We start from the raw sequence: 23,441 nt of genomic DNA on the forward strand, positions 1-23,441 counted from the left end.
GTCCTTGCTTCCACCCTCTGTAGGCTTCCTTTTTGTATTTGAGTTTGTCCAGGAGCTCCTTGGTCATCCATGCAGACCTCTTGGTGTTTTCGCCTGACTTCCTCTTTGTTGGGATGCATCACTCCTGAGCTTGGAGGAGGTGATCCTTGAATATTAATCAGCTTTCCTGGGCCCCTCTTCCCTCCAGGGCTTGTTCCTATGGTACTTTGTGGAGCAGATCCCTAAAGAGACCAAAGTCTGCTCTCCTGAGTCCAGGGTAGCAAGCTTGCTGTGCACCCTCCTCACCATCCTGAGGATCTTGAACTCCACCATCTTTTGGTCACTGCAGCCAAGGCTGCCCTTGAGCTTCACATTCCCCACCAGCCCGTCCTTGTTGGTGAGAACAAGGTCCAGCATAGCACCTCTCCTTGTTGGATCTTCTATTAGTTGAAGAACGAAGTTATAATTGACACATTCCAGGAACCTCCTGGATTGCTTATGCCCTGCTGTGTTGTCCCTCCAACAGATACCAGGGTGGTTGAAGTCCCCCATGAGGACCAGGGCTTGTGAATGTGAGGCTACTCCTATCTGTCTGTAGAGGGCCTCATCCACTTGGTCTCCCTGGTCAGGTGGCCTGCAGCAGACCTTCACTGTAACACCACGTGTCCCTGCCCTCTGTTTAATCCTACCCCATAAGCTCTTGGTTGGCTCCTCATCCATCCCCAGGCAGAGCTCCATGCACTCCAGCTGGTCATTGACATAGAGGGTGACACCCCCCTATCATCTCCCATGCCTGTCCTTCCTAAAGAGCCCGTATCCTTCCATTCCAACACTGCAGCCGTAGGAGCCATCCCACCATGTCTCTGTGATGTCTTAGCCCTGCAGGTGTGTGCACGTCTCTAACAACTCCTGTTTATTAAGTTGGGCCCCTGACGAACCTGACTTATGGGAATTCCTTTGTGATGCACCCCAGGTACTCTCCTGCTGACCTGTGACCCTTCTCCAGGCTCTGGGCATCTATTACTGGTATTGGCATCATACTGGTAGGATTGGGATGTATTGAGATTCCCTTCCCCTGGCATCTCTAGTTTTAAAGCCCTCTTCATGTGCTTGGCAAGCCTATGACCGAAGATGCTCTTCCCCTTCTCTGACAGATGGCCCCAGTAGGCCAGGTTTCTCACAGCGACTCCCATGGTCTAAGTAGCTAAATCCCTGTCTGTGGCACCAGTTCTGTAACCATTTGTTGATTCACCAGATCCAACTGTCCCTTTCAAACGAAGTCAGTACTAGACTGCATTATTTTTTACCAAGTTACATTTGGCATGTGAACGGTCACCACAAAATGGAAGCATTTTCAAAAGAACTCCTTTAGGCCAAGTGTAATGTGTTCTTGCTGAGCTGTTTTAACCTGAACAGCCTGTTACTTTCAGGTACGCTTCACTTACTATTAGGGCATTGTGCGCTTAATGGCATTATTGCGTTATGCAAGTATGGAGAACATGGTGCTGCAAGGATAGGTTTGGATTAAATTCACTGCTGTCTTGGCCTTAGCCAACAAAAATAATTATTAACCTGTTCATGTTTTATAACAAAAGATTTTCCTGTAGCACATGTGTATCTCATTGTTTTTTCTTGAATTCCCTTCTTCATCACGGTGTTCCTGTTGCTGGGGAATAGGATGGGAAGTTGTTAGGGCAGCTGTTTTGCCACAATAAAGGCAAAACATATACATACATATGTATACAAAGAATATATATATATATATTCTTCAGAGTGCCAGCCGTTTTGGATTTGGGGTGTGTGTGTTATGGGTGTTTTTGGCACGCTTCTAGTCCATGTGACTTTAAAGAAAAGTACCTGATAATTCCGCAGTGAAGTTACATTTTTAAACTTGGAGGTAGGTAGAAGCAGAAGTTGTAAAGGACTAACTTGCCTTTGTTCTTCTTTAGGATCTTCTTTTGTAAATTGTAAATCATTCAGATAGTTGCTGCAAGTTATTGGCAGGAGCATGCAGTGCCTGGAGTATTCAGATGTATTATCAAGTGGAGCAGGACACACAGATCTAGATGTTTGTCTTTCTGCTCCCCCACCCCACACTGGTCTGGCAGTTGACTTTATTGCTCTTAGTTCATTTTATACTTCTTTTCAAATATTCTGAAATAAGTCTCATTCAAGCTGTATCACGTGGGACATAATTTTTGTATTAAAGCATATCCAAGACAGTTTTTATTCACAATAATATATTCACTCATTCATAATTGCTTCCACAATTAAGTGTTCACCGTTGCCATGTTACTGTTCCCATAATATGTTCAGTAGGTGAAAGACTTGCCAAAGAAATTTTGTGAAACCTTTCTCAAAACAGTATGCTATTGGCATTAGAAATCTCTGCACGTTTCTTTGGGGGAGGAATCAAAGGTAAAACTGGAGAAATGATTCTTTTTGTAAAAAAACCAAACAAGGGCTAAAGCGTGCCTTTGTTGAAATATCAACCCTTGAAAATAACTTATAACTGAAATGTTGATGCAACCTGAGCTGTGTCGCTTGGAAACGGGTGGGGCATTTTATGGCTGATTTGCAGCAGATCCAGTTTACCTTGGAAGACTTACTGGTAGTTCATTTAATTATGAAGGAAAGAATATCCTGTGTTTGCCAAAAAAACCCCCCCACTTTTCTGCTTTGGGGAAGGCAGAAACCTTTGATAATCCCCACTCCTGTGGATGCTGTGTTACACATTTTGCCAGAAATAAACAATTACAGTTATGTCTGTTGCAAGAAAAGCAGATGGGACTCCTCCCTTTTATGGATTGGAAAGTGCATTACAGATAATTTTTTTCCCTCAACCAGTTTACAGAGACAGTATTGCAATTATTGTTTGGAATGTATCTTTTAAAAGATCCTTCTTCAAATGATCTGTTTTCTACAGCTTCTGTTTTCCTCCGTAGCTGTAGTTCAGACGAGGAGAACAATTCCCAGGGAAGTTCTTCGGAGAGTTAAGACTGAAAACCCTTTCATACCAGCTGACTCCACGTTTTCTAGCGGAGTTGCTTTTACTTGTGCTTCTACAGCTAAAAATAAAATCTAGTGGACAAAGATATGTGCCACAAGCCGCATTCTTCTTCTTCCCTGATTCTTACGTTCTGGGAGTATTGCTCAGAGACTTTGCTGACAGGCACTGCTGATACCAGACTAGGAAGCTGTCCTGCAAAGGAAAAAGGAGTTACATGAGCTTTATTAGGCTCCTATGTAAGCAGCCCTCTGTAGAGTGAGAAATGGAACATAAGATATTGGGAAGTTTGAGACATTTGTGGAGGAAAATGGTCTTAGTTTATTGTGCCTTGGAGTTCCTTTAAAGGAAATAGAGCAATGGAAACAGCTAGAAATGTAAGGATCTTGATTGTTAAGGTATAGGTTCATATTCCCATCAATATTGAAAGATTTTCTTTGTTAAAAGAAGTGGCAGACTGATATAAAATAACAACCTTGTTTGTAACAAGGCGCAGTAAGCTCAAAATCTAGTCCACTTTAAAATGAGTTAAAGTTTCTGCTGGAAGCTTTTCCTGAATCTCTCTGCCAAACTATGGAGCATCCAAATTTTTAGTATCTTCCCCAAAGCTGTGCACAAACAGGTGATACTTCCTGAATTTCTCTCACCAAGAATTCAGTGCATATACAGTGCTAATATATGCTCTAAATAAGCTGAGAACAGTTAAAAAGCAAAATGAGCTATCTTTCATTCTCTTGGGTCAGATTTTCTTTTAAGGTTGGGGTGGAGTCTGTTTCTGTCAACTAGTCTGACATGATTAAAAGAGGCCAGAGAACCTTACGCTGTCTTTCCAGTGAATTCTGGATTATGTAGAACGTTTTCTCTCTTCAGGCTGCTCTTCCTGTGGCTTTTTTGCTTCCTCTGCTTGTTGCCTCTCACTCACAGCTGCAACCAGTCAATTCCTTGCAAAACTACTCCATAATAAAGGCAACCTTTTATTTGCCTCTTTACAGCTTCAACAGCCAGAATATAAAGGGGACTTAATTGGTCCCTTGATATAACTTGGAAGAAGAATGCTTAGCTCTCCCATCTGGGATAACCACACCTGAAATCGGAGGTAGACCATAGCCTTACTCCATGACAGCAGTTTTTAGAATAAAAACATTCAACGCTGATTAAAACCTGTTGTTTTCTGTTGAAAATCCACAGCTCCATGACGCATCCCAATCATAGAATTGTAGAATGGTTTAGGTTTGAAGGGACTGTAAAGGTCATCTAGTTCCAACCCCCCTACCGTGGGCAGGGACACCTCCCACTAGGACCGGGTTACTCAAAGCCCCATCTAGCCTGGCCTTGAACACTTCCAGGGATGGGGCATCCACAACTTCCCTGGGCAACCTGTTCCAGTGCCTCACCACCCTCATGGCAAAAAATTTCTTCCTAATATCTAATCTAAATCTACCTTCTTCCAGTTTGAAGCCATTACCCCTCGTCCTATCACTACATGCCCTCACAAACAGTCCCTCCCCATGTTTCCTGTAGGCCCCCTTTAGGCGCTGGAAGGCTGCTATAAGGTCTCCCTGGAGCCTTCTCTTCTCCAGGCTGAACAACCCCAACTCTCTCAGCTTGTCTTCGCAGGAGAGGTGCTCCAGCCCTCGGATCATCTTTGTGGCCCTCCTCTGGACTCGCTCCAACAGGTCCATGTCTTTCCTGTACTGAGGGCTCCACACCTGGATGCAGTTCCCCAGGTGGGGTCTCACCAGAGCGGAGTAGAGAGACAGGATCACCTCCCTCGACGTGCTGGCCATGCTTCTTTTGATGCAGCCCAGGATACAGTTGGCCGCCTGGGCTACGAGCGCACATTGCTGACTCGTACTGAGCTTCTCATCAACCAAGACCCCCAAGTCCTTCTCCTCAGGGCTGTTCTCAATCCATTCTCTGCCCAGCCTGTATTTGTGCTTGGGATTGCCGTGGGATTGCACATGGCCTGGTTGAACTTCATCATGTTACATGGGCCCACCTCTCAAGCCTGTCCAGGTCCCTCTGGATGGCATCCCTTCCCTCCAGCGTGTTGACCGCACCACACAGCTTGGTGTCATCAGCAAACTTTCTGAGGGTGCACTCAATCCCACTGTCCATGTTGCCAACAAAGATGTTAAACAGCGTTGATCCCAATACCAACCCCTCAGGAACGCCACTCATTACTGGTTTCCACTTGGACATTGAGCCATTGACTGCAACCCTTTGAGTGCAGCCCTCCAGCCAGTTCCTTATCCACCAAGTGATCCATCCACTTAATCTCTCTCTCTCCGATTTAGAGACCAGGATGTCATACGGGACAGTGTCAAACGCTTTGCACAAATCCAGGTGGATGATGTCCGTTGCTCTCCCCTTATCCACCAGTGCTGTAATGTTGTTGTAGAAGGCCACCAAATTTGTTAGACATGACTTGCCTGTAGTGAAGCCAGGTTGGCTGTCACTGATCACCTCCTTGTTTTCCATAGCCCTTAGCATACTTTCCAGGAGGATCTGCTCCATGATCTTGCTGGGCACAGAGGTGAGACTGGGTGGCCTATAATTCTGCTGGTTGTCATTTTTTCCCCTTTTTAAAAATGGGGGTTATGTTTCCCTTTTTACTGTCAGTGGGAACTTCACTGGACTGCCACAACTTCTCAAATATGATGGATAGTGGCTTAGCAACTTAATATGCCAGTTCCCTCAGGACCAGTGCATGAATCTCATCAGGTACCATGGATTTGTGCACCTTCAGGTTCCTTAGATGCTCTCAAACTTTCTTCTCCTACAGTGGGCAGTTCCTCATTCTCCCAGTCCCTGCCTTTGCCTTCTGCGACTTGGGCAGCGTGGCTAGAGCGGTTTCTGGTAAAGACTGAGGCAAAAAAGTCATTCAGTACCTCAGTCAGGTAACCAGGTCTCCCAGTTCCTTCCGTAGAGGGCCCACATTTTCCCTAGTCTTCCTTTTATCACTGACATACTTATAGAAGCCTTTCTTGTTGCCCTTGATGTCCCTGGCCAGATTTAACTCTATCAGGGCTTTAGCTTTCCTAACCTGATCCCTGGCTGCTTGGACAATTTCTCTGTATTTCTCCCAGGCTACCTGTCCTTGCTTCCACCCTCTGTAGGCTTCCTTTTTGTATTTGAGTTTGTCCAGGAGCTCCTTGGTCATCCATGCAGACCTCTTGGTGTTTTCGCCTGACTTCCTCTTTGTTGGGATGCATCACTCCTGAGCTTGGAGGAGGTGATCCTTGAATATTAATCAGCTTTCCTGGGCCCCTCTTCCCTCCAGGGCTTGTTCCTATGGTACTTTGTGGAGCAGATCCCTAAAGAGACCAAAGTCTGCTCTCCTGAGTCCAGGGTAGCAAGCTTGCTGTGCACCCTCCTCACCATCCTGAGGATCTTGAACTCCACCATCTTTTGGTCACTGCAGCCAAGGCTGCCCTTGAGCTTCACATTCCCCACCAGCCCGTCCTTGTTGGTGAGAACAAGGTCCAGCATAGCACCTCTCCTTGTTGGATCTTCTATTAGTTGAAGAACGAAGTTATAATTGACACATTCCAGGAACCTCCTGGATTGCTTATGCCCTGCTGTGTTGTCCCTCCAACAGATACCAGGGTGGTTGAAGTCCCCCATGAGGACCAGGGCTTGTGAATGTGAGGCTACTCCTATCTGTCTGTAGAGGGCCTCATCCACTTGGTCTCCCTGGTCAGGTGGCCTGCAGCAGACCTTCACTGTAACACCACGTGTCCCTGCCCTCTGTTTAATCCTACCCCATAAGCTCTTGGTTGGCTCCTCATCCATCCCCAGGCAGAGCTCCATGCACTCCAGCTGGTCATTGACATAGAGGGTGACACCCCCCTATCATCTCCCATGCCTGTCCTTCCTAAAGAGCCCGTATCCTTCCATTCCAACACTGCAGCCGTAGGAGCCATCCCACCATGTCTCTGTGATGTCTTAGCCCTGCAGGTGTGTGCACGTCTCTAACAACTCCTGTTTATTAAGTTGGGCCCCTGACGAACCTGACTTATGGGAATTCCTTTGTGATGCACCCCAGGTACTCTCCTGCTGACCTGTGACCCTTCTCCAGGCTCTGGGCATCTATTACTGGTATTGGCATCATACTGGTAGGATTGGGATGTATTGAGATTCCCTTCCCCTGGCATCTCTAGTTTTAAAGCCCTCTTCATGTGCTTGGCAAGCCTATGACCGAAGATGCTCTTCCCCTTCTCTGACAGATGGCCCCAGTAGGCCAGGTTTCTCACAGCGACTCCCATGGTCTAAGTAGCTAAATCCCTGTCTGTGGCACCAGTTCTGTAACCATTTGTTGATTCACCAGATCCAACTGTCCCTTTCAAACGAAGTCAGTACTAGACTGCATTATTTTTTACCAAGTTACATTTGGCATGTGAACGGTCACCACAAAATGGAAGCATTTTCAAAAGAACTCCTTTAGGCCAAGTGTAATGTGTTCTTGCTGAGCTGTTTTAACCTGAACAGCCTGTTACTTTCAGGTACGCTTCACTTACTATTAGGGCATTGTGCGCTTAATGGCATTATTGCGTTATGCAAGTATGGAGAACATGGTGCTGCAAGGATAGGTTTGGATTAAATTCACTGCTGTCTTGGCCTTAGCCAACAAAAATAATTATTAACCTGTTCATGTTTTATAACAAAAGATTTTCCTGTAGCACATGTGTATCTCATTGTTTTTTCTTGAATTCCCTTCTTCATCACGGTGTTCCTGTTGCTGGGGAATAGGATGGGAAGTTGTTAGGGCAGCTGTTTTGCCACAATAAAGGCAAAACATATACATACATATGTATACAAAGAATATATATATATATATTCTTCAGAGTGCCAGCCGTTTTGGATTTGGGGTGTGTGTGTTATGGGTGTTTTTGGCACGCTTCTAGTCCATGTGACTTTAAAGAAAAGTACCTGATAATTCCGCAGTGAAGTTACATTTTTAAACTTGGAGGTAGGTAGAAGCAGAAGTTGTAAAGGACTAACTTGCCTTTGTTCTTCTTTAGGATCTTCTTTTGTAAATTGTAAATCATTCAGATAGTTGCTGCAAGTTATTGGCAGGAGCATGCAGTGCCTGGAGTATTCAGATGTATTATCAAGTGGAGCAGGACACACAGATCTAGATGTTTGTCTTTCTGCTCCCCCACCCCACACTGGTCTGGCAGTTGACTTTATTGCTCTTAGTTCATTTTATACTTCTTTTCAAATATTCTGAAATAAGTCTCATTCAAGCTGTATCACGTGGGACATAATTTTTGTATTAAAGCATATCCAAGACAGTTTTTATTCACAATAATATATTCACTCATTCATAATTGCTTCCACAATTAAGTGTTCACCGTTGCCATGTTACTGTTCCCATAATATGTTCAGTAGGTGAAAGACTTGCCAAAGAAATTTTGTGAAACCTTTCTCAAAACAGTATGCTATTGGCATTAGAAATCTCTGCACGTTTCTTTGGGGGAGGAATCAAAGGTAAAACTGGAGAAATGATTCTTTTTGTAAAAAAACCAAACAAGGGCTAAAGCGTGCCTTTGTTGAAATATCAACCCTTGAAAATAACTTATAACTGAAATGTTGATGCAACCTGAGCTGTGTCGCTTGGAAACGGGTGGGGCATTTTATGGCTGATTTGCAGCAGATCCAGTTTACCTTGGAAGACTTACTGGTAGTTCATTTAATTATGAAGGAAAGAATATCCTGTGTTTGCCAAAAAAACCCCCCCACTTTTCTGCTTTGGGGAAGGCAGAAACCTTTGATAATCCCCACTCCTGTGGATGCTGTGTTACACATTTTGCCAGAAATAAACAATTACAGTTATGTCTGTTGCAAGAAAAGCAGATGGGACTCCTCCCTTTTATGGATTGGAAAGTGCATTACAGATAATTTTTTTCCCTCAACCAGTTTACAGAGACAGTATTGCAATTATTGTTTGGAATGTATCTTTTAAAAGATCCTTCTTCAAATGATCTGTTTTCTACAGCTTCTGTTTTCCTCCGTAGCTGTAGTTCAGACGAGGAGAACAATTCCCAGGGAAGTTCTTCGGAGAGTTAAGACTGAAAACCCTTTCATACCAGCTGACTCCACGTTTTCTAGCGGAGTTGCTTTTACTTGTGCTTCTACAGCTAAAAATAAAATCTAGTGGACAAAGATATGTGCCACAAGCCGCATTCTTCTTCTTCCCTGATTCTTACGTTCTGGGAGTATTGCTCAGAGACTTTGCTGACAGGCACTGCTGATACCAGACTAGGAAGCTGTCCTGCAAAGGAAAAAGGAGTTACATGAGCTTTATTAGGCTCCTATGTAAGCAGCCCTCTGTAGAGTGAGAAATGGAACATAAGATATTGGGAAGTTTGAGACATTTGTGGAGGAAAATGGTCTTAGTTTATTGTGCCTTGGAGTTCCTTTAAAGGAAATAGAGCAATGGAAACAGCTAGAAATGTAAGGATCTTGATTGTTAAGGTATAGGTTCATATTCCCATCAATATTGAAAGATTTTCTTTGTTAAAAGAAGTGGCAGACTGATATAAAATAACAACCTTGTTTGTAACAAGGCGCAGTAAGCTCAAAATCTAGTCCACTTTAAAATGAGTTAAAGTTTCTGCTGGAAGCTTTTCCTGAATCTCTCTGCCAAACTATGGAGCATCCAAATTTTTAGTATCTTCCCCAAAGCTGTGCACAAACAGGTGATACTTCCTGAATTTCTCTCACCAAGAATTCAGTGCATATACAGTGCTAATATATGCTCTAAATAAGCTGAGAACAGTTAAAAAGCAAAATGAGCTATCTTTCATTCTCTTGGGTCAGATTTTCTTTTAAGGTTGGGGTGGAGTCTGTTTCTGTCAACTAGTCTGACATGATTAAAAGAGGCCAGAGAACCTTACGCTGTCTTTCCAGTGAATTCTGGATTATGTAGAACGTTTTCTCTCTTCAGGCTGCTCTTCCTGTGGCTTTTTTGCTTCCTCTGCTTGTTGCCTCTCACTCACAGCTGCAACCAGTCAATTCCTTGCAAAACTACTCCATAATAAAGGCAACCTTTTATTTGCCTCTTTACAGCTTCAACAGCCAGAATATAAAGGGGACTTAATTGGTCCCTTGATATAACTTGGAAGAAGAATGCTTAGCTCTCCCATCTGGGATAACCACACCTGAAATCGGAGGTAGACCATAGCCTTACTCCATGACAGCAGTTTTTAGAATAAAAACATTCAACGCTGATTAAAACCTGTTGTTTTCTGTTGAAAATCCACAGCTCCATGACGCATCCCAATCATAGAATTGTAGAATGGTTTAGGTTTGAAGGGACTGTAAAGGTCATCTAGTTCCAACCCCCCTACCGTGGGCAGGGACACCTCCCACTAGGACCGGGTTACTCAAAGCCCCATCTAGCCTGGCCTTGAACACTTCCAGGGATGGGGCATCCACAACTTCCCTGGGCAACCTGTTCCAGTGCCTCACCACCCTCATGGCAAAAAATTTCTTCCTAATATCTAATCTAAATCTACCTTCTTCCAGTTTGAAGCCATTACCCCTCGTCCTATCACTACATGCCCTCACAAACAGTCCCTCCCCATGTTTCCTGTAGGCCCCCTTTAGGCGCTGGAAGGCTGCTATAAGGTCTCCCTGGAGCCTTCTCTTCTCCAGGCTGAACAACCCCAACTCTCTCAGCTTGTCTTCGCAGGAGAGGTGCTCCAGCCCTCGGATCATCTTTGTGGCCCTCCTCTGGACTCGCTCCAACAGGTCCATGTCTTTCCTGTACTGAGGGCTCCACACCTGGATGCAGTTCCCCAGGTGGGGTCTCACCAGAGCGGAGTAGAGAGACAGGATCACCTCCCTCGACGTGCTGGCCATGCTTCTTTTGATGCAGCCCAGGATACAGTTGGCCGCCTGGGCTACGAGCGCACATTGCTGACTCGTACTGAGCTTCTCATCAACCAAGACCCCCAAGTCCTTCTCCTCAGGGCTGTTCTCAATCCATTCTCTGCCCAGCCTGTATTTGTGCTTGGGATTGCCGTGACCCAGGAGCAGGACCTTTCACATGGCCTGGTTGAACTTCATCATGTTACATGGGCCCACCTCTCAAGCCTGTCCAGGTCCCTCTGGATGGCATCCCTTCCCTCCAGCGTGTTGACCGCACCACACAGCTTGGTGTCATCAGCAAACTTTCTGAGGGTGCACTCAATCCCACTGTCCATGTTGCCAACAAAGATGTTAAACAGTGTTGATCCCAATACCAACCCCTCAGGAACGCCACTCATTACTGGTTTCCACTTGGACACTGAGCCATTGACTGCAACCCTTTGAGTGCAGCCCTCCAGCCAGTTCCTTATCCACCAAGTGATCCATCCACTTAATCTCTCTCTCCGATTTAGAGACCAGGATGTCATACGGGACAGTGTCAAACGCTTTGCACAAATCCAGGTGGATGATGTCTGTTGCTCTCCCCTTATCCAGTGGTATCTCAGTGGTTAATTAGACACATTGTTAAATAAAAAGTTTATTTGCAGTCTGATTTATGTATGACTGGATTTTGTTGTCGTCTCTCTCATCAATAGTCCCTTGTGTCCTCAAATCCATGGAATACAGTGGAGTGTATTGGTTAATTTTCTCTTGAATAAACTGTAGGGTGCATTCAAATCTTGCTAATAGGTGCATTTTACAGTCCGTTGTCGATTTGTTCAGCTTTCTGCTGAACCCTCTTCAGCTCTTCAGAGTCCTTTCTCTTGTGTGGACCTCGGACAGAATGGGAATCCACCATTTTCAGACTGGTGGATTGCTTTCTTGCCCTATTTTTTATGTTTAATATGAGGGTATTTCGTTATTCTTGGAGTTGTGTTATACCGGGAGTTTGTATTTGACTGATTCAATGGTAGTTATTACCAAGTGCTTAGAAGATAAATATTTTGACATTTTTAAATATAATATATTCAGGTACACAGAAAAGTTGTAATGAAAACAAGAGTGTTAACTCTGTCTATCCATATGTATGCTTTACAACATAGTTTGTAATTCCAAAATTGCAGTGTTTTATTGAAAAATCATATGTCCATTCTGAAAGAACTGGCAGTACATGTAGTGCGCCTTTTTTACAGAAATTAAAAGAAACTGCATAAAAATGAAGCCTTAATTGCATATATGAACATCTATTAAATAATTTGCGAGTTATCTCATCATTGTCATTAGTCTGATACTCTTAAAATGGTGAGGAAAGAGCAAATACATATATAATAAATTTGTCATTCGTATTCCTATTGTAACACTTTAATTTCTGTTTATGATATGAAAACAAGGCGAATTCCGATTTCAGCAGGAATTTGAGGTGGTATCACTTAAAAACAAGACTTTTTGCTTCATGTTGGACTATGTTAATCTGGAAATGGACCAGTGAGGAGGGGTGGATCTGTGAACCCCTTTGTATCTTGCTGTCTTCTCCCACATTCAGACGTGCTGTTCTTAGTTGAGTGTTTTTGTAAAATAGTTGCTTTCCCACTCTCATTTTTATTCCTTATCCTGGGTAATCATTACTCTTCACTTCTATGTTACATTCTGGGCCATTTTTCCTTTTTCTATGGCGTGTCTTGTTACCTTTAGTAGGTTACCTTTAGTCTGTTAGCTTTAGCAGGAGAATTAGTGGATTCTGGTAAATGCAGCAGAGGATTTGGTGGGCAGGGTTTCGTGTAGTGTGCTCTACCGGAATGGTTGGGAAGATTGTGACAGGCTCCTTGAAAATTTTCAGTTCTTATTTATCAAAGGTAAATGGGTGACTGGTTTGGTGGTTGGGGTGTTTTTTCCTGCTTTGAACTGTGTTGTTGTAGCTACGGCAATGCTGCTTATTTTTCCTGTTCCTACTGGATGTTTAGCTCCTCTTGTTGCACGTAAACCCTTCACAGAGAAAAGCATAGTGAAGGGCGTAGTGGTTGTGCATGGGCATGTCTGAAGAGCACTTAGATGTACCGGTCCGGTCCGTAGTCAGTCCATCTGAAGGAGGATTCCTGTTTGAAGCCTGCAGCTGTATGAGCATGCTACATGCATTCCTTAGTGGTGAGCTGTGGGAGTGACTCTGGTACAGCCTTAACCCCGCTGTGGTGGGTAGAAAAAAGTTGGAAGCGTGTGTATGTGTGGGAAGCTCTTTTTCATCTGGTTATTATGTTACACTTCTATGATGACCAAGTGCTGGAAGGAAGGTTGCACCATGGCTCCGATTTTCCTTGTTAGGGTTATATGCAGCACTGTCTGCCAGCTTGTGACTTCGCATCATTGGACATTTCTGTGTACCTAGACCAGACAATTTCCTGTTTAAATTGAAATTTTGGCTAGCCCTGCTTTTCTGCGTGCCATCAATAAAAAAAATATAATTTTTGTCTGTTTCTTGTATTCAGTATCTTCTTCCTGTTGCTTTCTCGCTTCCAGAGGGGTCTTTGTGAAAGATGTGTAGGAGGAAAGTGCATAGCTGTGGTAGGCAGAATATGTGCTTACTTGTCAATTAGCCTTCCTTCTTTGTAGGGTTAACTGCTCTAAATGGCACTTTATGTAATAATTCATTATCGGACAAGAGGAAATGGGAAGTCTATATGGAACACAACTTAGAATGAAAACCTAGAGTTCTTATGAAAGTTAAAACACTTATATAATTAAATAATTATTTTTTTCATCTCTAGGAATTAATACCAGGTGTTGCAAATGCAGATTCTCATAGATATTCACAGTAGTTCTGTGAGGTCTGGTAGGAGGAGAGAATGGTGTAGATTTGACTCCAAGACAAAACCTAAAATTCTGAGTTAATTTGGAATTGAGTATTTTATGAAGGAGCAGAGACTTTACTGAATTGGTTTCAACTGCATAAAGCTTTCAGATATAAATTGTCTCGTAGCCCGCCTCAATAGTGGCTCATAATCTGTCCATCAGTAATGAAGCCTTTTTTGCTTACAAAGTGTTTTCAGAAAAGTTTACTAAGGTGATTAGACTACAGTTTGGTCCTATTTATGACAGAATGTGAAGCATGGTGGGTTTTTTTATTGCCTTGTAATTTGGTCTCGTCATGGGATAGAAGTTATGTCCTACAGTTGGTTTAAAGTCTTGATGGTGAAGTGGTAGTCTGTGAATATCCTGTGATCTTATAATGCAAACTATTTACTAGCAATAATTAATTTGTTTCTTTCCCTTTCCTAGCATCTTTGAGGACGAAAGCATGAAACTACGGCAGCTGAAACTAGAGAATCAGGTAAATGATGAAGCTCGTAAAAATAATATAGGAAAACAAACATTAGCCGTCTCATTGGAGGAAAGGAGGAGGTAAAAGTGTTTGTGTTTCCTTTTTCTTTCCCTTCTCCTCCCTGTCTCCCCACTTTTCCTCATGATGACCTGGCTTCTGTCTGTCATCTACTTTGTGATTTGTTGCCCAGAACTACATAAGATGTATTGCAACAGCGAATCCAGCCCGCAGTCTTCAACTTCTGTTCTGCTATGTGATGTCAGGGAGACTTGAGAAATGGGGGTGAAGTGCTAAAAATGCTTGGTCTAAAGAATACAAACAAGAATTCATTGCTAACATTTTTCTTTAAAGATTTTCATGGCTTTTGTTCGTTTAAGTCAACCTTGCTACGGCTTGTAGGCTTGAGTTCTTTGATACATTTATTTTTCATACATCCTACTCATTTCATTGGAATTGAGTCACCACAATGCAGGAATTAATCAAAAGAGAAGAAAACTGCAGGGAATTATCCATTTTAAGCATCAAAGGAAAAGAAAAAATTTCCCTGAGCTATAGGAAGATCTGCTTAACACTACTGTTGAGAAAGTTTTCCAGCATCTTTTAATTTTTTTTGTTTCCTACAAATAAAACATTTGCAGCCAAGCATTTGTCAAATATTGGGTTATAGGTCTCATTTTTTAAAGGGCTGTTTGCTGGATGCTTACATCGCCGTATTCTTCAGAGCAATAAAGTAGCCATCCTTAATATTCTTCCTCTGTGAAATTTTAAATGCTTATAGATAGATTAGAAGATGTGAGATTATTACGATTCTCTAGCTGGCCATTTCACATGGACCACCGATCACTGTCTTGCGTTAAATTCGTCTGTGTTCAAATTAAAGTATGTTTTTTAGAAAAGCGCTCTGTCAGCTGAGGATCTTTAAATCCAGACATATAACAGTCTTCAGGGAACTGTTGCAGTGGATAATAACCGTCTTTACCAGAACTTGTTCATTATTTCTAGTCTGAGTTTGCTTAGCTTTGACTTCAGAGAGTGGATCTACGTGTGTACAGGCGCTTATCTAAAATGCTTAAGAGTCAAAGAGTAAAATTTATCTTTGGTAGTGTAATATCTGTGGAAGCTAGGATTATCCTTTTGCCTGCAGGCTATTGAGTAACATTTGTTTTAAAAGGAAAAAAAAAAAAAAAGCATTAGTTCAAGAAATTGGTAAAAGAGGATTTAGTGCCAAATGCCACTCTGTAAGAAGTTCCAAAACTATGGATGGTCCAACTGCTTGGTGATGAACCTCAGTGTCTGTTTCGGGACTGTTGTCATGGGTCATAAACCGGTTAGTAATCACTGGCTGCTAGTGCTGGGCACTGTCGTCAATGCATGCCTAGTTTCAGACTTTGCCATGGGGATCCATTGCTGTTCCACCAAAACAAAGCTGCTGTCAGTTGAATCGTGAAGAAGTGAGTTTAAAGAATTAATACCCTTTTGCGATTTTGTTTCAGGCTTTCTTGGATTTGGTTGAGATTGCAATCACCTGCAAAAGCAACAGCTGAACAATTTCACTAAAATATATTTTATCACCACCACCCCTCCTTGCAAATGAGATTTGTTGAGAAATGCTAATTTAGGATTGTATAATTAGGTTTGAATATTAATGTTGAAAATCTGCTTTTAACTTTTACATGAATGGTACCATGCCTTCTGAAGAAATAGAGGTCAATATGAGATCACTATCAGACATGATGAACTCATTGCTGGTTGTAGCTGATGCCCCCCTGCTTGATTAATTTGTCCTAAGCATTTATAGGAATTGGGATAAAAAATGCAAAATGTTTTAATCCAGCAGGATCACATTTAGAACTTCTGGCCATACAGAGAATCTGTAATAAGCGTTGCCACAGCAAAGACGTATGCCTGTCATCCATCTTTATGATGGGTTTGGAAACCCTGTAATTGCAGTAAAATATTCCTTATAATAATGCGTGACATCAGGTTCCATCTGTGGGCCAGCTCTGCCTGCCAGGATGCTTTCAGCTAGACCGCTGCCTTTTCCTTGAGGAGGGAGTGTGTGGCTGCACAGGCGGTGCTTGCTTCCCCAGCAGTACGAGGTGTTGCAGTGTCTTTTTAGGCAGCTGCAGCTCAAAGTGCAATGCTGCCATCTCCCTGTGGGTGGAGAGCGTGAAGCTGAAGGCATATTTCTGAATGTACCCGTTACAGTATTTACTCTTGACACAAAGTTTGATTAATGCTATCATCACTACCATTGTCACTGCTGCCCCAACGTGAACTAAGGTGGAGCTGGAGGAGTGGAGAGGATACTTCAGAGCTAGGAGCTATCCTGCGTGGCCTACTAAGGTAGGACCATGCCAAATAAGTAGCATGGTATTGCACCTTCAAGGGTGGAGGGGTTGGAACCTTCCTGTATACCATCTTCCTGTTCATCACAGTCATAGAAAGAATACTAAACTAGTTGTCTTATTAGTCTGCTATGGTATATTCATCTGATGCATCTGACAGCTTAGCTTGTTGGAAACTCATTAGAACCAGAGTTGGTGGTTTGTGATCCTTTAATCATCTGGTATTCTGGTGTTCTGCTTTTCTGTGGTGCAAAGAAAACGTTTCTGAAAGTATTTAATACATGGAGTTCACAAAACCCTGAACAAATGGGTTCAAACAAATTTAATGGGTTGTGTGTTCTGGTGTCCTGTTCATGAATTATCTAAATTTTTTATTGTAGTATTATATGAATTTTTACTTCAACACAGAGCTGGAGAAAAAGGTTATTTAGTAGACAAAATGAAACAAAACAGTTTCATTTTTTCTACTTCATTTTAGTGGGATATGTCTGAGAATACATAGTACTGAAGGTAAGGCAGCTCTGCCACCTTATGTAGAGAAAATGAACTGCTATTATCTGTCCTGTCAGTGGGTTTGTAGATTTTTTTCCATCTCAATAAGTAGTAGAGAGAAGCCTTTTTAAAACAAATTTAATTGCTGTCAAGTTTTGTCATTTTGATTATCCCGAAGTTCTTGAAAGAAGAAGGTTGGTCACATCTGCCAGCTGTAAGGTATATGTTTCAGTGTAAACCAATATGATCCTCTTGGCTTGGTGAGTCCTAGAAACTCTTTGATGAAATAGAATGTACTATAATAAGAAAAAATAAATTTTTAGACTGGTGAGCAGTGAAATGTTTAAAAAACCTCATCTAACAGAATAGTCAGTTAAGTAGCTCTGAAAGTTATGATATCGTATATTGATCCCAAATTCAATTTCCCCTTCTAGCAGTAGCTGTGTACTTTCTTACTGCCTTTAGGATGTGTCTTGTATTTTTTAATTCTCTGTCTATTTGTCAGGTAAGGAAGCCTTGGCAACATTTTTTCTCAAATCTGTATGTTGCTTTGATTCTTGATTTCCCTCTGTCCTTTTATTTAAACTATTAGAAATTTATAAACTGTCATGATTTTTTTTTTTACTTTTCCTCAGCATTAATTTAAAAAACAAACAACACAAACTAATGTAAATTCTTATGGAATGTCTGACTACCTTTCTAGAAAGTAAATTTCATCTGTAACTAGCATTTTCTAAGAATTTGACTTCTACTGCTTATTTTTCTTTTCTTCTTCTAGACCAATGTGTTAAGCTGTTTGAAATTCTGTGTGATTTTTGCCCTTCAGGACAATCCTTGCAAATAATTCTGCAGTAACAGCACTACCTGCATTGCAGTCCTGTCTTCAAAGTGTAATTATGAGTTTAAATTAAAAAGGTTGTTTTGATTTGGTATTTTGTTGTTGGGTTTTTGTTTTGGTTTTTTGGTGTTGCTTTGTGGTTTTTTTTAGATAAGTGCTTATGAAGCAGAAAGAATAAAGGACCAAGGCCTGAATTGTGTTGGAATTCCTCACGGAGAGGTTTCCTGAGAAACTAACCTCACTTGAGATAAAAAGCCTAATAGGAGAGGGAAGAACCAACAAGAGAGGGAAAAACCACAACAGGAGGGGAAAGGGTTCCAAAGATGTCTATGTCTCAAGTGGATTGAATTGTTGGTACTGTTTATCTGATAGATCCTTGGAGACTGAAAAGAATTTGATGGAGAAAGGGTTTCTGTCATCAAGAACAACTTTCAGGAGGTATTCAGGTACCTAAGAAGCAGGCATGGATAAACTGCATCTACAGCACAGGGCTTGCACATTGTTTGCATTGTGGTGCATTACAGAATATTAGAATGTGATTTTTCCTTCTCCTTGCATCACCTTAACTTTTAAAGATTAAACATTGCCATCTGTAAAATGGTGCAATGTCCCCATTTGCCTTGATTTAAGCCTAGAAGTTGTTTCTATTCTCATTTAGTAGGAAATCATAAACATTTAATGTACGTGTATCTTGGGAAAGTAATGGTTTATTTTTTAACATTTGGATTTACCATTCTTTCCTTTCAATCCTGAATTACATATAAAAATTTTTTAAGGTAGGTCAATTTTCCTTTTACTGGATCAGTCTTATTTTAATGACTGTAATTTTATTTTTTCCCGTTCTAAGTCTTGTCTCTCAACATTGGTTTCTGGGAACTACTTGTTTTGAGTTCTCCCTGTTAGATGATAGCTTTTGAGACAAAAGCCTTTTCCTTTGCAGGGCCTGACTTGCTTTTGCTGCATTGTGTCAGCATTTATAACTGCAGTGGCAGAATGAGCCCTGATTAAGGATTTTTAGAAATGTTATGCTAATACAGTGAGAGACTTAATTGCCATATAGTGCATAGGGTAAGTGCTCTCATCTTTTCTCTGGCATTTTCAGATAGTCTTGGAGATAGTTCTCTTAATACAAAGTTAGCCTACAAAACAGGCAGGAAGAGGGAATTGTCCCAAATGATGGAATTTTAGAACAATCGTAACAGCAGTGGAAAGTGTGCAGAGCTGTTTTGTCTACTGTATCAGCTTAATTAAGTAGGATGCATGGAGTAATACAACTGCATGAACATGCTGTATTGGATTATAAATGACTACTGAATTTGGCTATTTATATTAAGGATTGCTGCAGTTTAGACTGGATAAAAAGAGTTAAAATTATCTGCTGATGGTCTCAGGATAGATCAGAAAATAAACAGGTGTCCACATCATGCATCACTGATGAAGAATCAAAGGCAATGTCTCACTCCAAAGGCACAGTGATATCTGCGTCTAGAGTTTTTGTAAGGGATTACAGGAGTATCTCAGGTTTACTGGAGATCCTGATCAGAGGCGTGGTTTCTGCCTCTCTGGATGTTACTCATCCTTATTTCATGTTTTTTCTTTATTTCACAGAGAGCTCTTCTAGAGAAAAAGCAGAGGAAGAAACGTCTTGATCCGTTGATGGTACAGCCAAATCCTGAGGCAAAGCTGCGTAGGTCAAAGACCAAAGGGTGTGAGGAGCAAACTCCTTTAGTAGAAACTCCTACCCCTTTCCATAGTGATGTTATGTTGCATGGTAAGTGATCAGCCTGATTGCAACAATGTTCCCCAAAATGCCAGTGCATGCATTTTATGTCACAGATGGGCACCTACATTGCTGTGACAGCGGTCAAGTGATAAACAAGATTGATTACACACCCTTCTATGTACAAAAGTGGAATGCCATGAAGATTCTCAGCTGTCACAAAATTCAAGGCAAAGTTTTTGTTTGTTTTTGCAGTTCAGTATTGCTCAACCATACTGTAATACAATTCTGCTTTTGTACATAGAAAGGTGTGTAATCGAGCTTCTTTATCGCTTTGAGTAATGTCTCCCTTATGTTAGGCTAAGAAGAACTGTGGAAATGGTTAGGAACTTCTATAAAGGTAGGAAGATACAAATCCAAAGTAAAAGAGTCTTCTGAAGCTGTAGGATAAAGAAAAGGAAGTAATCCAGTAGTGACTGCCTGTACTTTTCTTCGTAGTATCATGGTATGCTCCATCTCAAGATTGCATATGACCGAATGATAACATAGACAACAGCAAAACAAAAGTCTTATGAATACTGAATTAGGTTCTTGCTTCTTCTTACCTCATCTGTTGTTTTCTGCGGGAGATAACTGAAACATGACAAAGAGCTATAGTCGTCCAGAAAGTCAGAAGCATAAAGTGGTATCAGAGCCAAAGGCAATATCTCAGTGGTCTCAAAATATTACAGTAAAATAGTGACCATTCTGTTAGGAGTGAAAAGAAATACAGCAGTGAGAGACTGAAGACTTCATGTCACAGGGAGGGAAAAAAGAGCAGCGATGAAACCCCTGCATTCCAGTGGAAGTGCCAATACCACCTTTACATTAATAGGGAATTAACGTGTAGAGTAGAATTTTAAAAACCCAAACAAACCAGTGTTTTCAGATCACATTTGGAACTATGTTATCCCCTGTCTTTTGAATGTTTTTCTTGCTCTCCAGATGCCTTTCAGGATCATAGGATGGGGAGGAGAGTGGTGATGTGTTTAAAATCAGGTGGGAGAAAGCTTCTGTTAAAAGGCAGTTTTAAGTCAAAAAGAGAGCGAGAGAAAAGATTGATTCTAAGTTAGGAAACGTCAGTTGTACTGAAACTACAAGAAAGAAAAATTAAAACTAACTGCTCCCTCACTAGCTTCTGTAGTTCTGAAGCTTCCTCAGTACAAACAAATGCTGTTTAGAAGTGATAACAGCAGTAAACATGTCATAAACCTGATGACTAGATAAAGCAGTGAAGTTTTAAAAGGAAAACAGCAAGACATCCAAAGCTGGAATTAGACTTATGTATTGTGTACTACGCAAACAGGATTAAGTATTATGCCATACCCTGACATCAAGATGTCTCCACCAGTTAAGAAGTGCAGTGCACAGCTGTGTTGCATGTTTAAACATGGAAACTTCATTTTTTACAAAAAAGATAGAGGACATCTATTTACTTTTTTTTCTGCCTGCGGCTGTAGATATTTTTATCAAATTGATTTGTGATGTTCACTGTAGAGCACACACTTTATAGGACAGGAGCAAACAAGGAACCTGAAGGAAAAGAAAATAGAGTAGTTGCCCATAAATAAATTGAAGGATATGAATGTGAGTGACAAATATAACTCATTTTAATTGCTTAAGCTCTTGTAAAAAAGTAAATACAATTTATAAATGGAGAAACTGATGCCTGATGTGTTTAAAGTAATAGGGGATCTGTACCAGAGTCAGGACTGATTCCTCCCAAGTCTTTTGACAGAAGCGGAACAAGTACACATCATAACTTTAAAGGGGTGCTTGAGCAAGGGAAGATGAAAAGAAGAACCATCCTGGGATGCATCTTCAGCCATAAAAAATAGACTTTAGCATTGTGTTTCATTTTGTCCTGCAGGCATTGATGGACCAGCTGCTTTCCTGAAATCAGAAGTGCAAGATTTGGGGACCAAGCTCCAAACTCTCTCTGCTGGATCTTCCAAAACAGAAGACGGTGCAGATCAGGAAAATGATGGAGAGGCTCTAACAGACTCATCAGGCAAGCCAGATCTGCAAGAAATCTTACAGAAACGAGGTGAGAGTTGATAGTAGTCAAAGGTAGTTTTCAGTAGAAGTTCTTCTACTTCTTATAATTTTTTTTCAGTAGCATTAAAAAACCTAAAAAATATGAGGAATCATGAAACAAGTGTCTGTAGGATATTACTTTTAAATGTAGAAATACAGAACTGCAGTTTCTTCCCCTGATATTAATTGGAACATACCAGTTATGTTGTAAAGGTTTATCAATATGCTGTATAATTTCTGGCCTTTCCAAGGAAGTTGGTGACAAAGTATGGTTGGTGGCTGCTATACTTCACATTTTGCTAAGGTTCCGGTTATTTTTATTCCAGATATATTATATCTGGATATGATGCTTGAATATTGTCACAACAGCAGAACCTGCTATAGCCGGTAAAAGGTGTAATTTAACCACTTAGGAGACTAACAGGAAAGGTGTTCTTCCTGAGTCAGAGGCTGTCACAATCAACAGGTTTAGAATTTTGTATTCAATAGTTATATCCCATTGAGTAGTTTCCCAGTGGAGTGTCCATCTCTATCTGCCAAGTATCTTATATTGCTGCCAGCACCACAGGAAACCTTTTTTGTTGCATGGAGCCTAAGCAGTCTGCAGCAAAATAATGGGTAGTGTTTAATACGGTACACAGCATGTTTTTATTTTGCAGACCCTGTCTCCCAGAAAGTTTCCAGTACACTTTATGTATTAAGGTACTACCACATGTAGAAATACTTCCATTCAGTTGTTAGATGCAACAGCTGCTTACCTATGGATAGCAACATTATACAAGAGTTAGGAAAGGAAGCAGGAGAGAATATCCAGAAACTTCAGGGGAAATCAGTGGAGGTAGAATATAAACAGTGAATTGTGAAATTGGCCGGAATACTAGGGTTAACGCCTTTCCTCTTCCAAATGTGCTTTGGGAAGTTTACTGACAGGTTGTTAAGTATACATTTTTCTGTTTCATCTGAGAGAAAGAACTTCTAGCGGTGACACTTCTATGCAGTGCCGTGCTGGAGCATTGTTATAATATTGTCTCTCAGAAAAGAATTCAGCTTAGCAGAGTGAGCGTGTTCATTTTCTACAGTGCTTTGTGTGCTTTTCCATTCTACAGCCAAATTAAATAATGGCATCACAGAACAAAATGATGCAGTTCCAAGTATAAGGAAATGGCAAACAGCGATGTGTACGGAAGCTCTTTATAAATGTCTTTCTCCAGAGTCATTTTAGTTATATACCCACAGTCATCTCAACATGACTGTGCCTAGGTTAACATTAAATAAATTAGTCCTGGAACTACTCAGTCTGTGCTTCCATTTTAAAAATCAAATCATTAGTAGTATTCATGGGACCTGAGTTATTGCTACTGATGTAAGAAGGGGGTCTTACTGAAAAATTATCATATTCCCTTTCAATGTGTATAAGACTAATGGGAAATGGCAAAGGATATAAACCGTACAGAGTACAATTTACGGGATAGGTGTCAGCATATTGATCTGGATTTCCTTTTTTTTTTGTTCTTCAGACATGTAGGGCTATTTGTGTGAAAATAGGCAAAATTAATTGAATGAGAGCATACACTAAACAATATGTTACATCATGTAATATCATATAAAATATGTATTAATTAAAGCCTGACAGCCGCTTAATCGTCTGTACAGTGACAGCTGCAAAAAGTCACTAGGAGTTTGAATTACAAGGCTCAGGTTAAGCAATATAGCACATAAAGAAAATCAGCAGTTGAAACAACAGAAATTAG

General features: G+C 41.2%; 1 protein-coding gene across 1 annotated transcript in view; it reads left to right on the forward strand.

The window, feature by feature from the left end:
- Positions 1-23,441, forward strand: part of TULP3 (TUB like protein 3) — a 45,499-nt gene that overhangs the window by 11,820 nt on the left and 10,238 nt on the right. The window contains exons 2-4 of the mRNA XM_063321937.1: positions 14,174-14,225; positions 19,503-19,665; positions 21,524-21,700. Of these exons, the coding sequence (XP_063178007.1) occupies positions 14,174-14,225; positions 19,503-19,665; positions 21,524-21,700 (392 nt within the window). The remainder of the gene's footprint in view (positions 1-14,173; positions 14,226-19,502; positions 19,666-21,523; positions 21,701-23,441) is intronic.

Source organism: Chroicocephalus ridibundus, unplaced genomic scaffold (genome assembly GCF_963924245.1).
Source record: "Chroicocephalus ridibundus unplaced genomic scaffold, bChrRid1.1 SCAFFOLD_37, whole genome shotgun sequence".
Classification (NCBI taxonomy): Eukaryota; Metazoa; Chordata; class Aves; order Charadriiformes; family Laridae; genus Chroicocephalus; species Chroicocephalus ridibundus.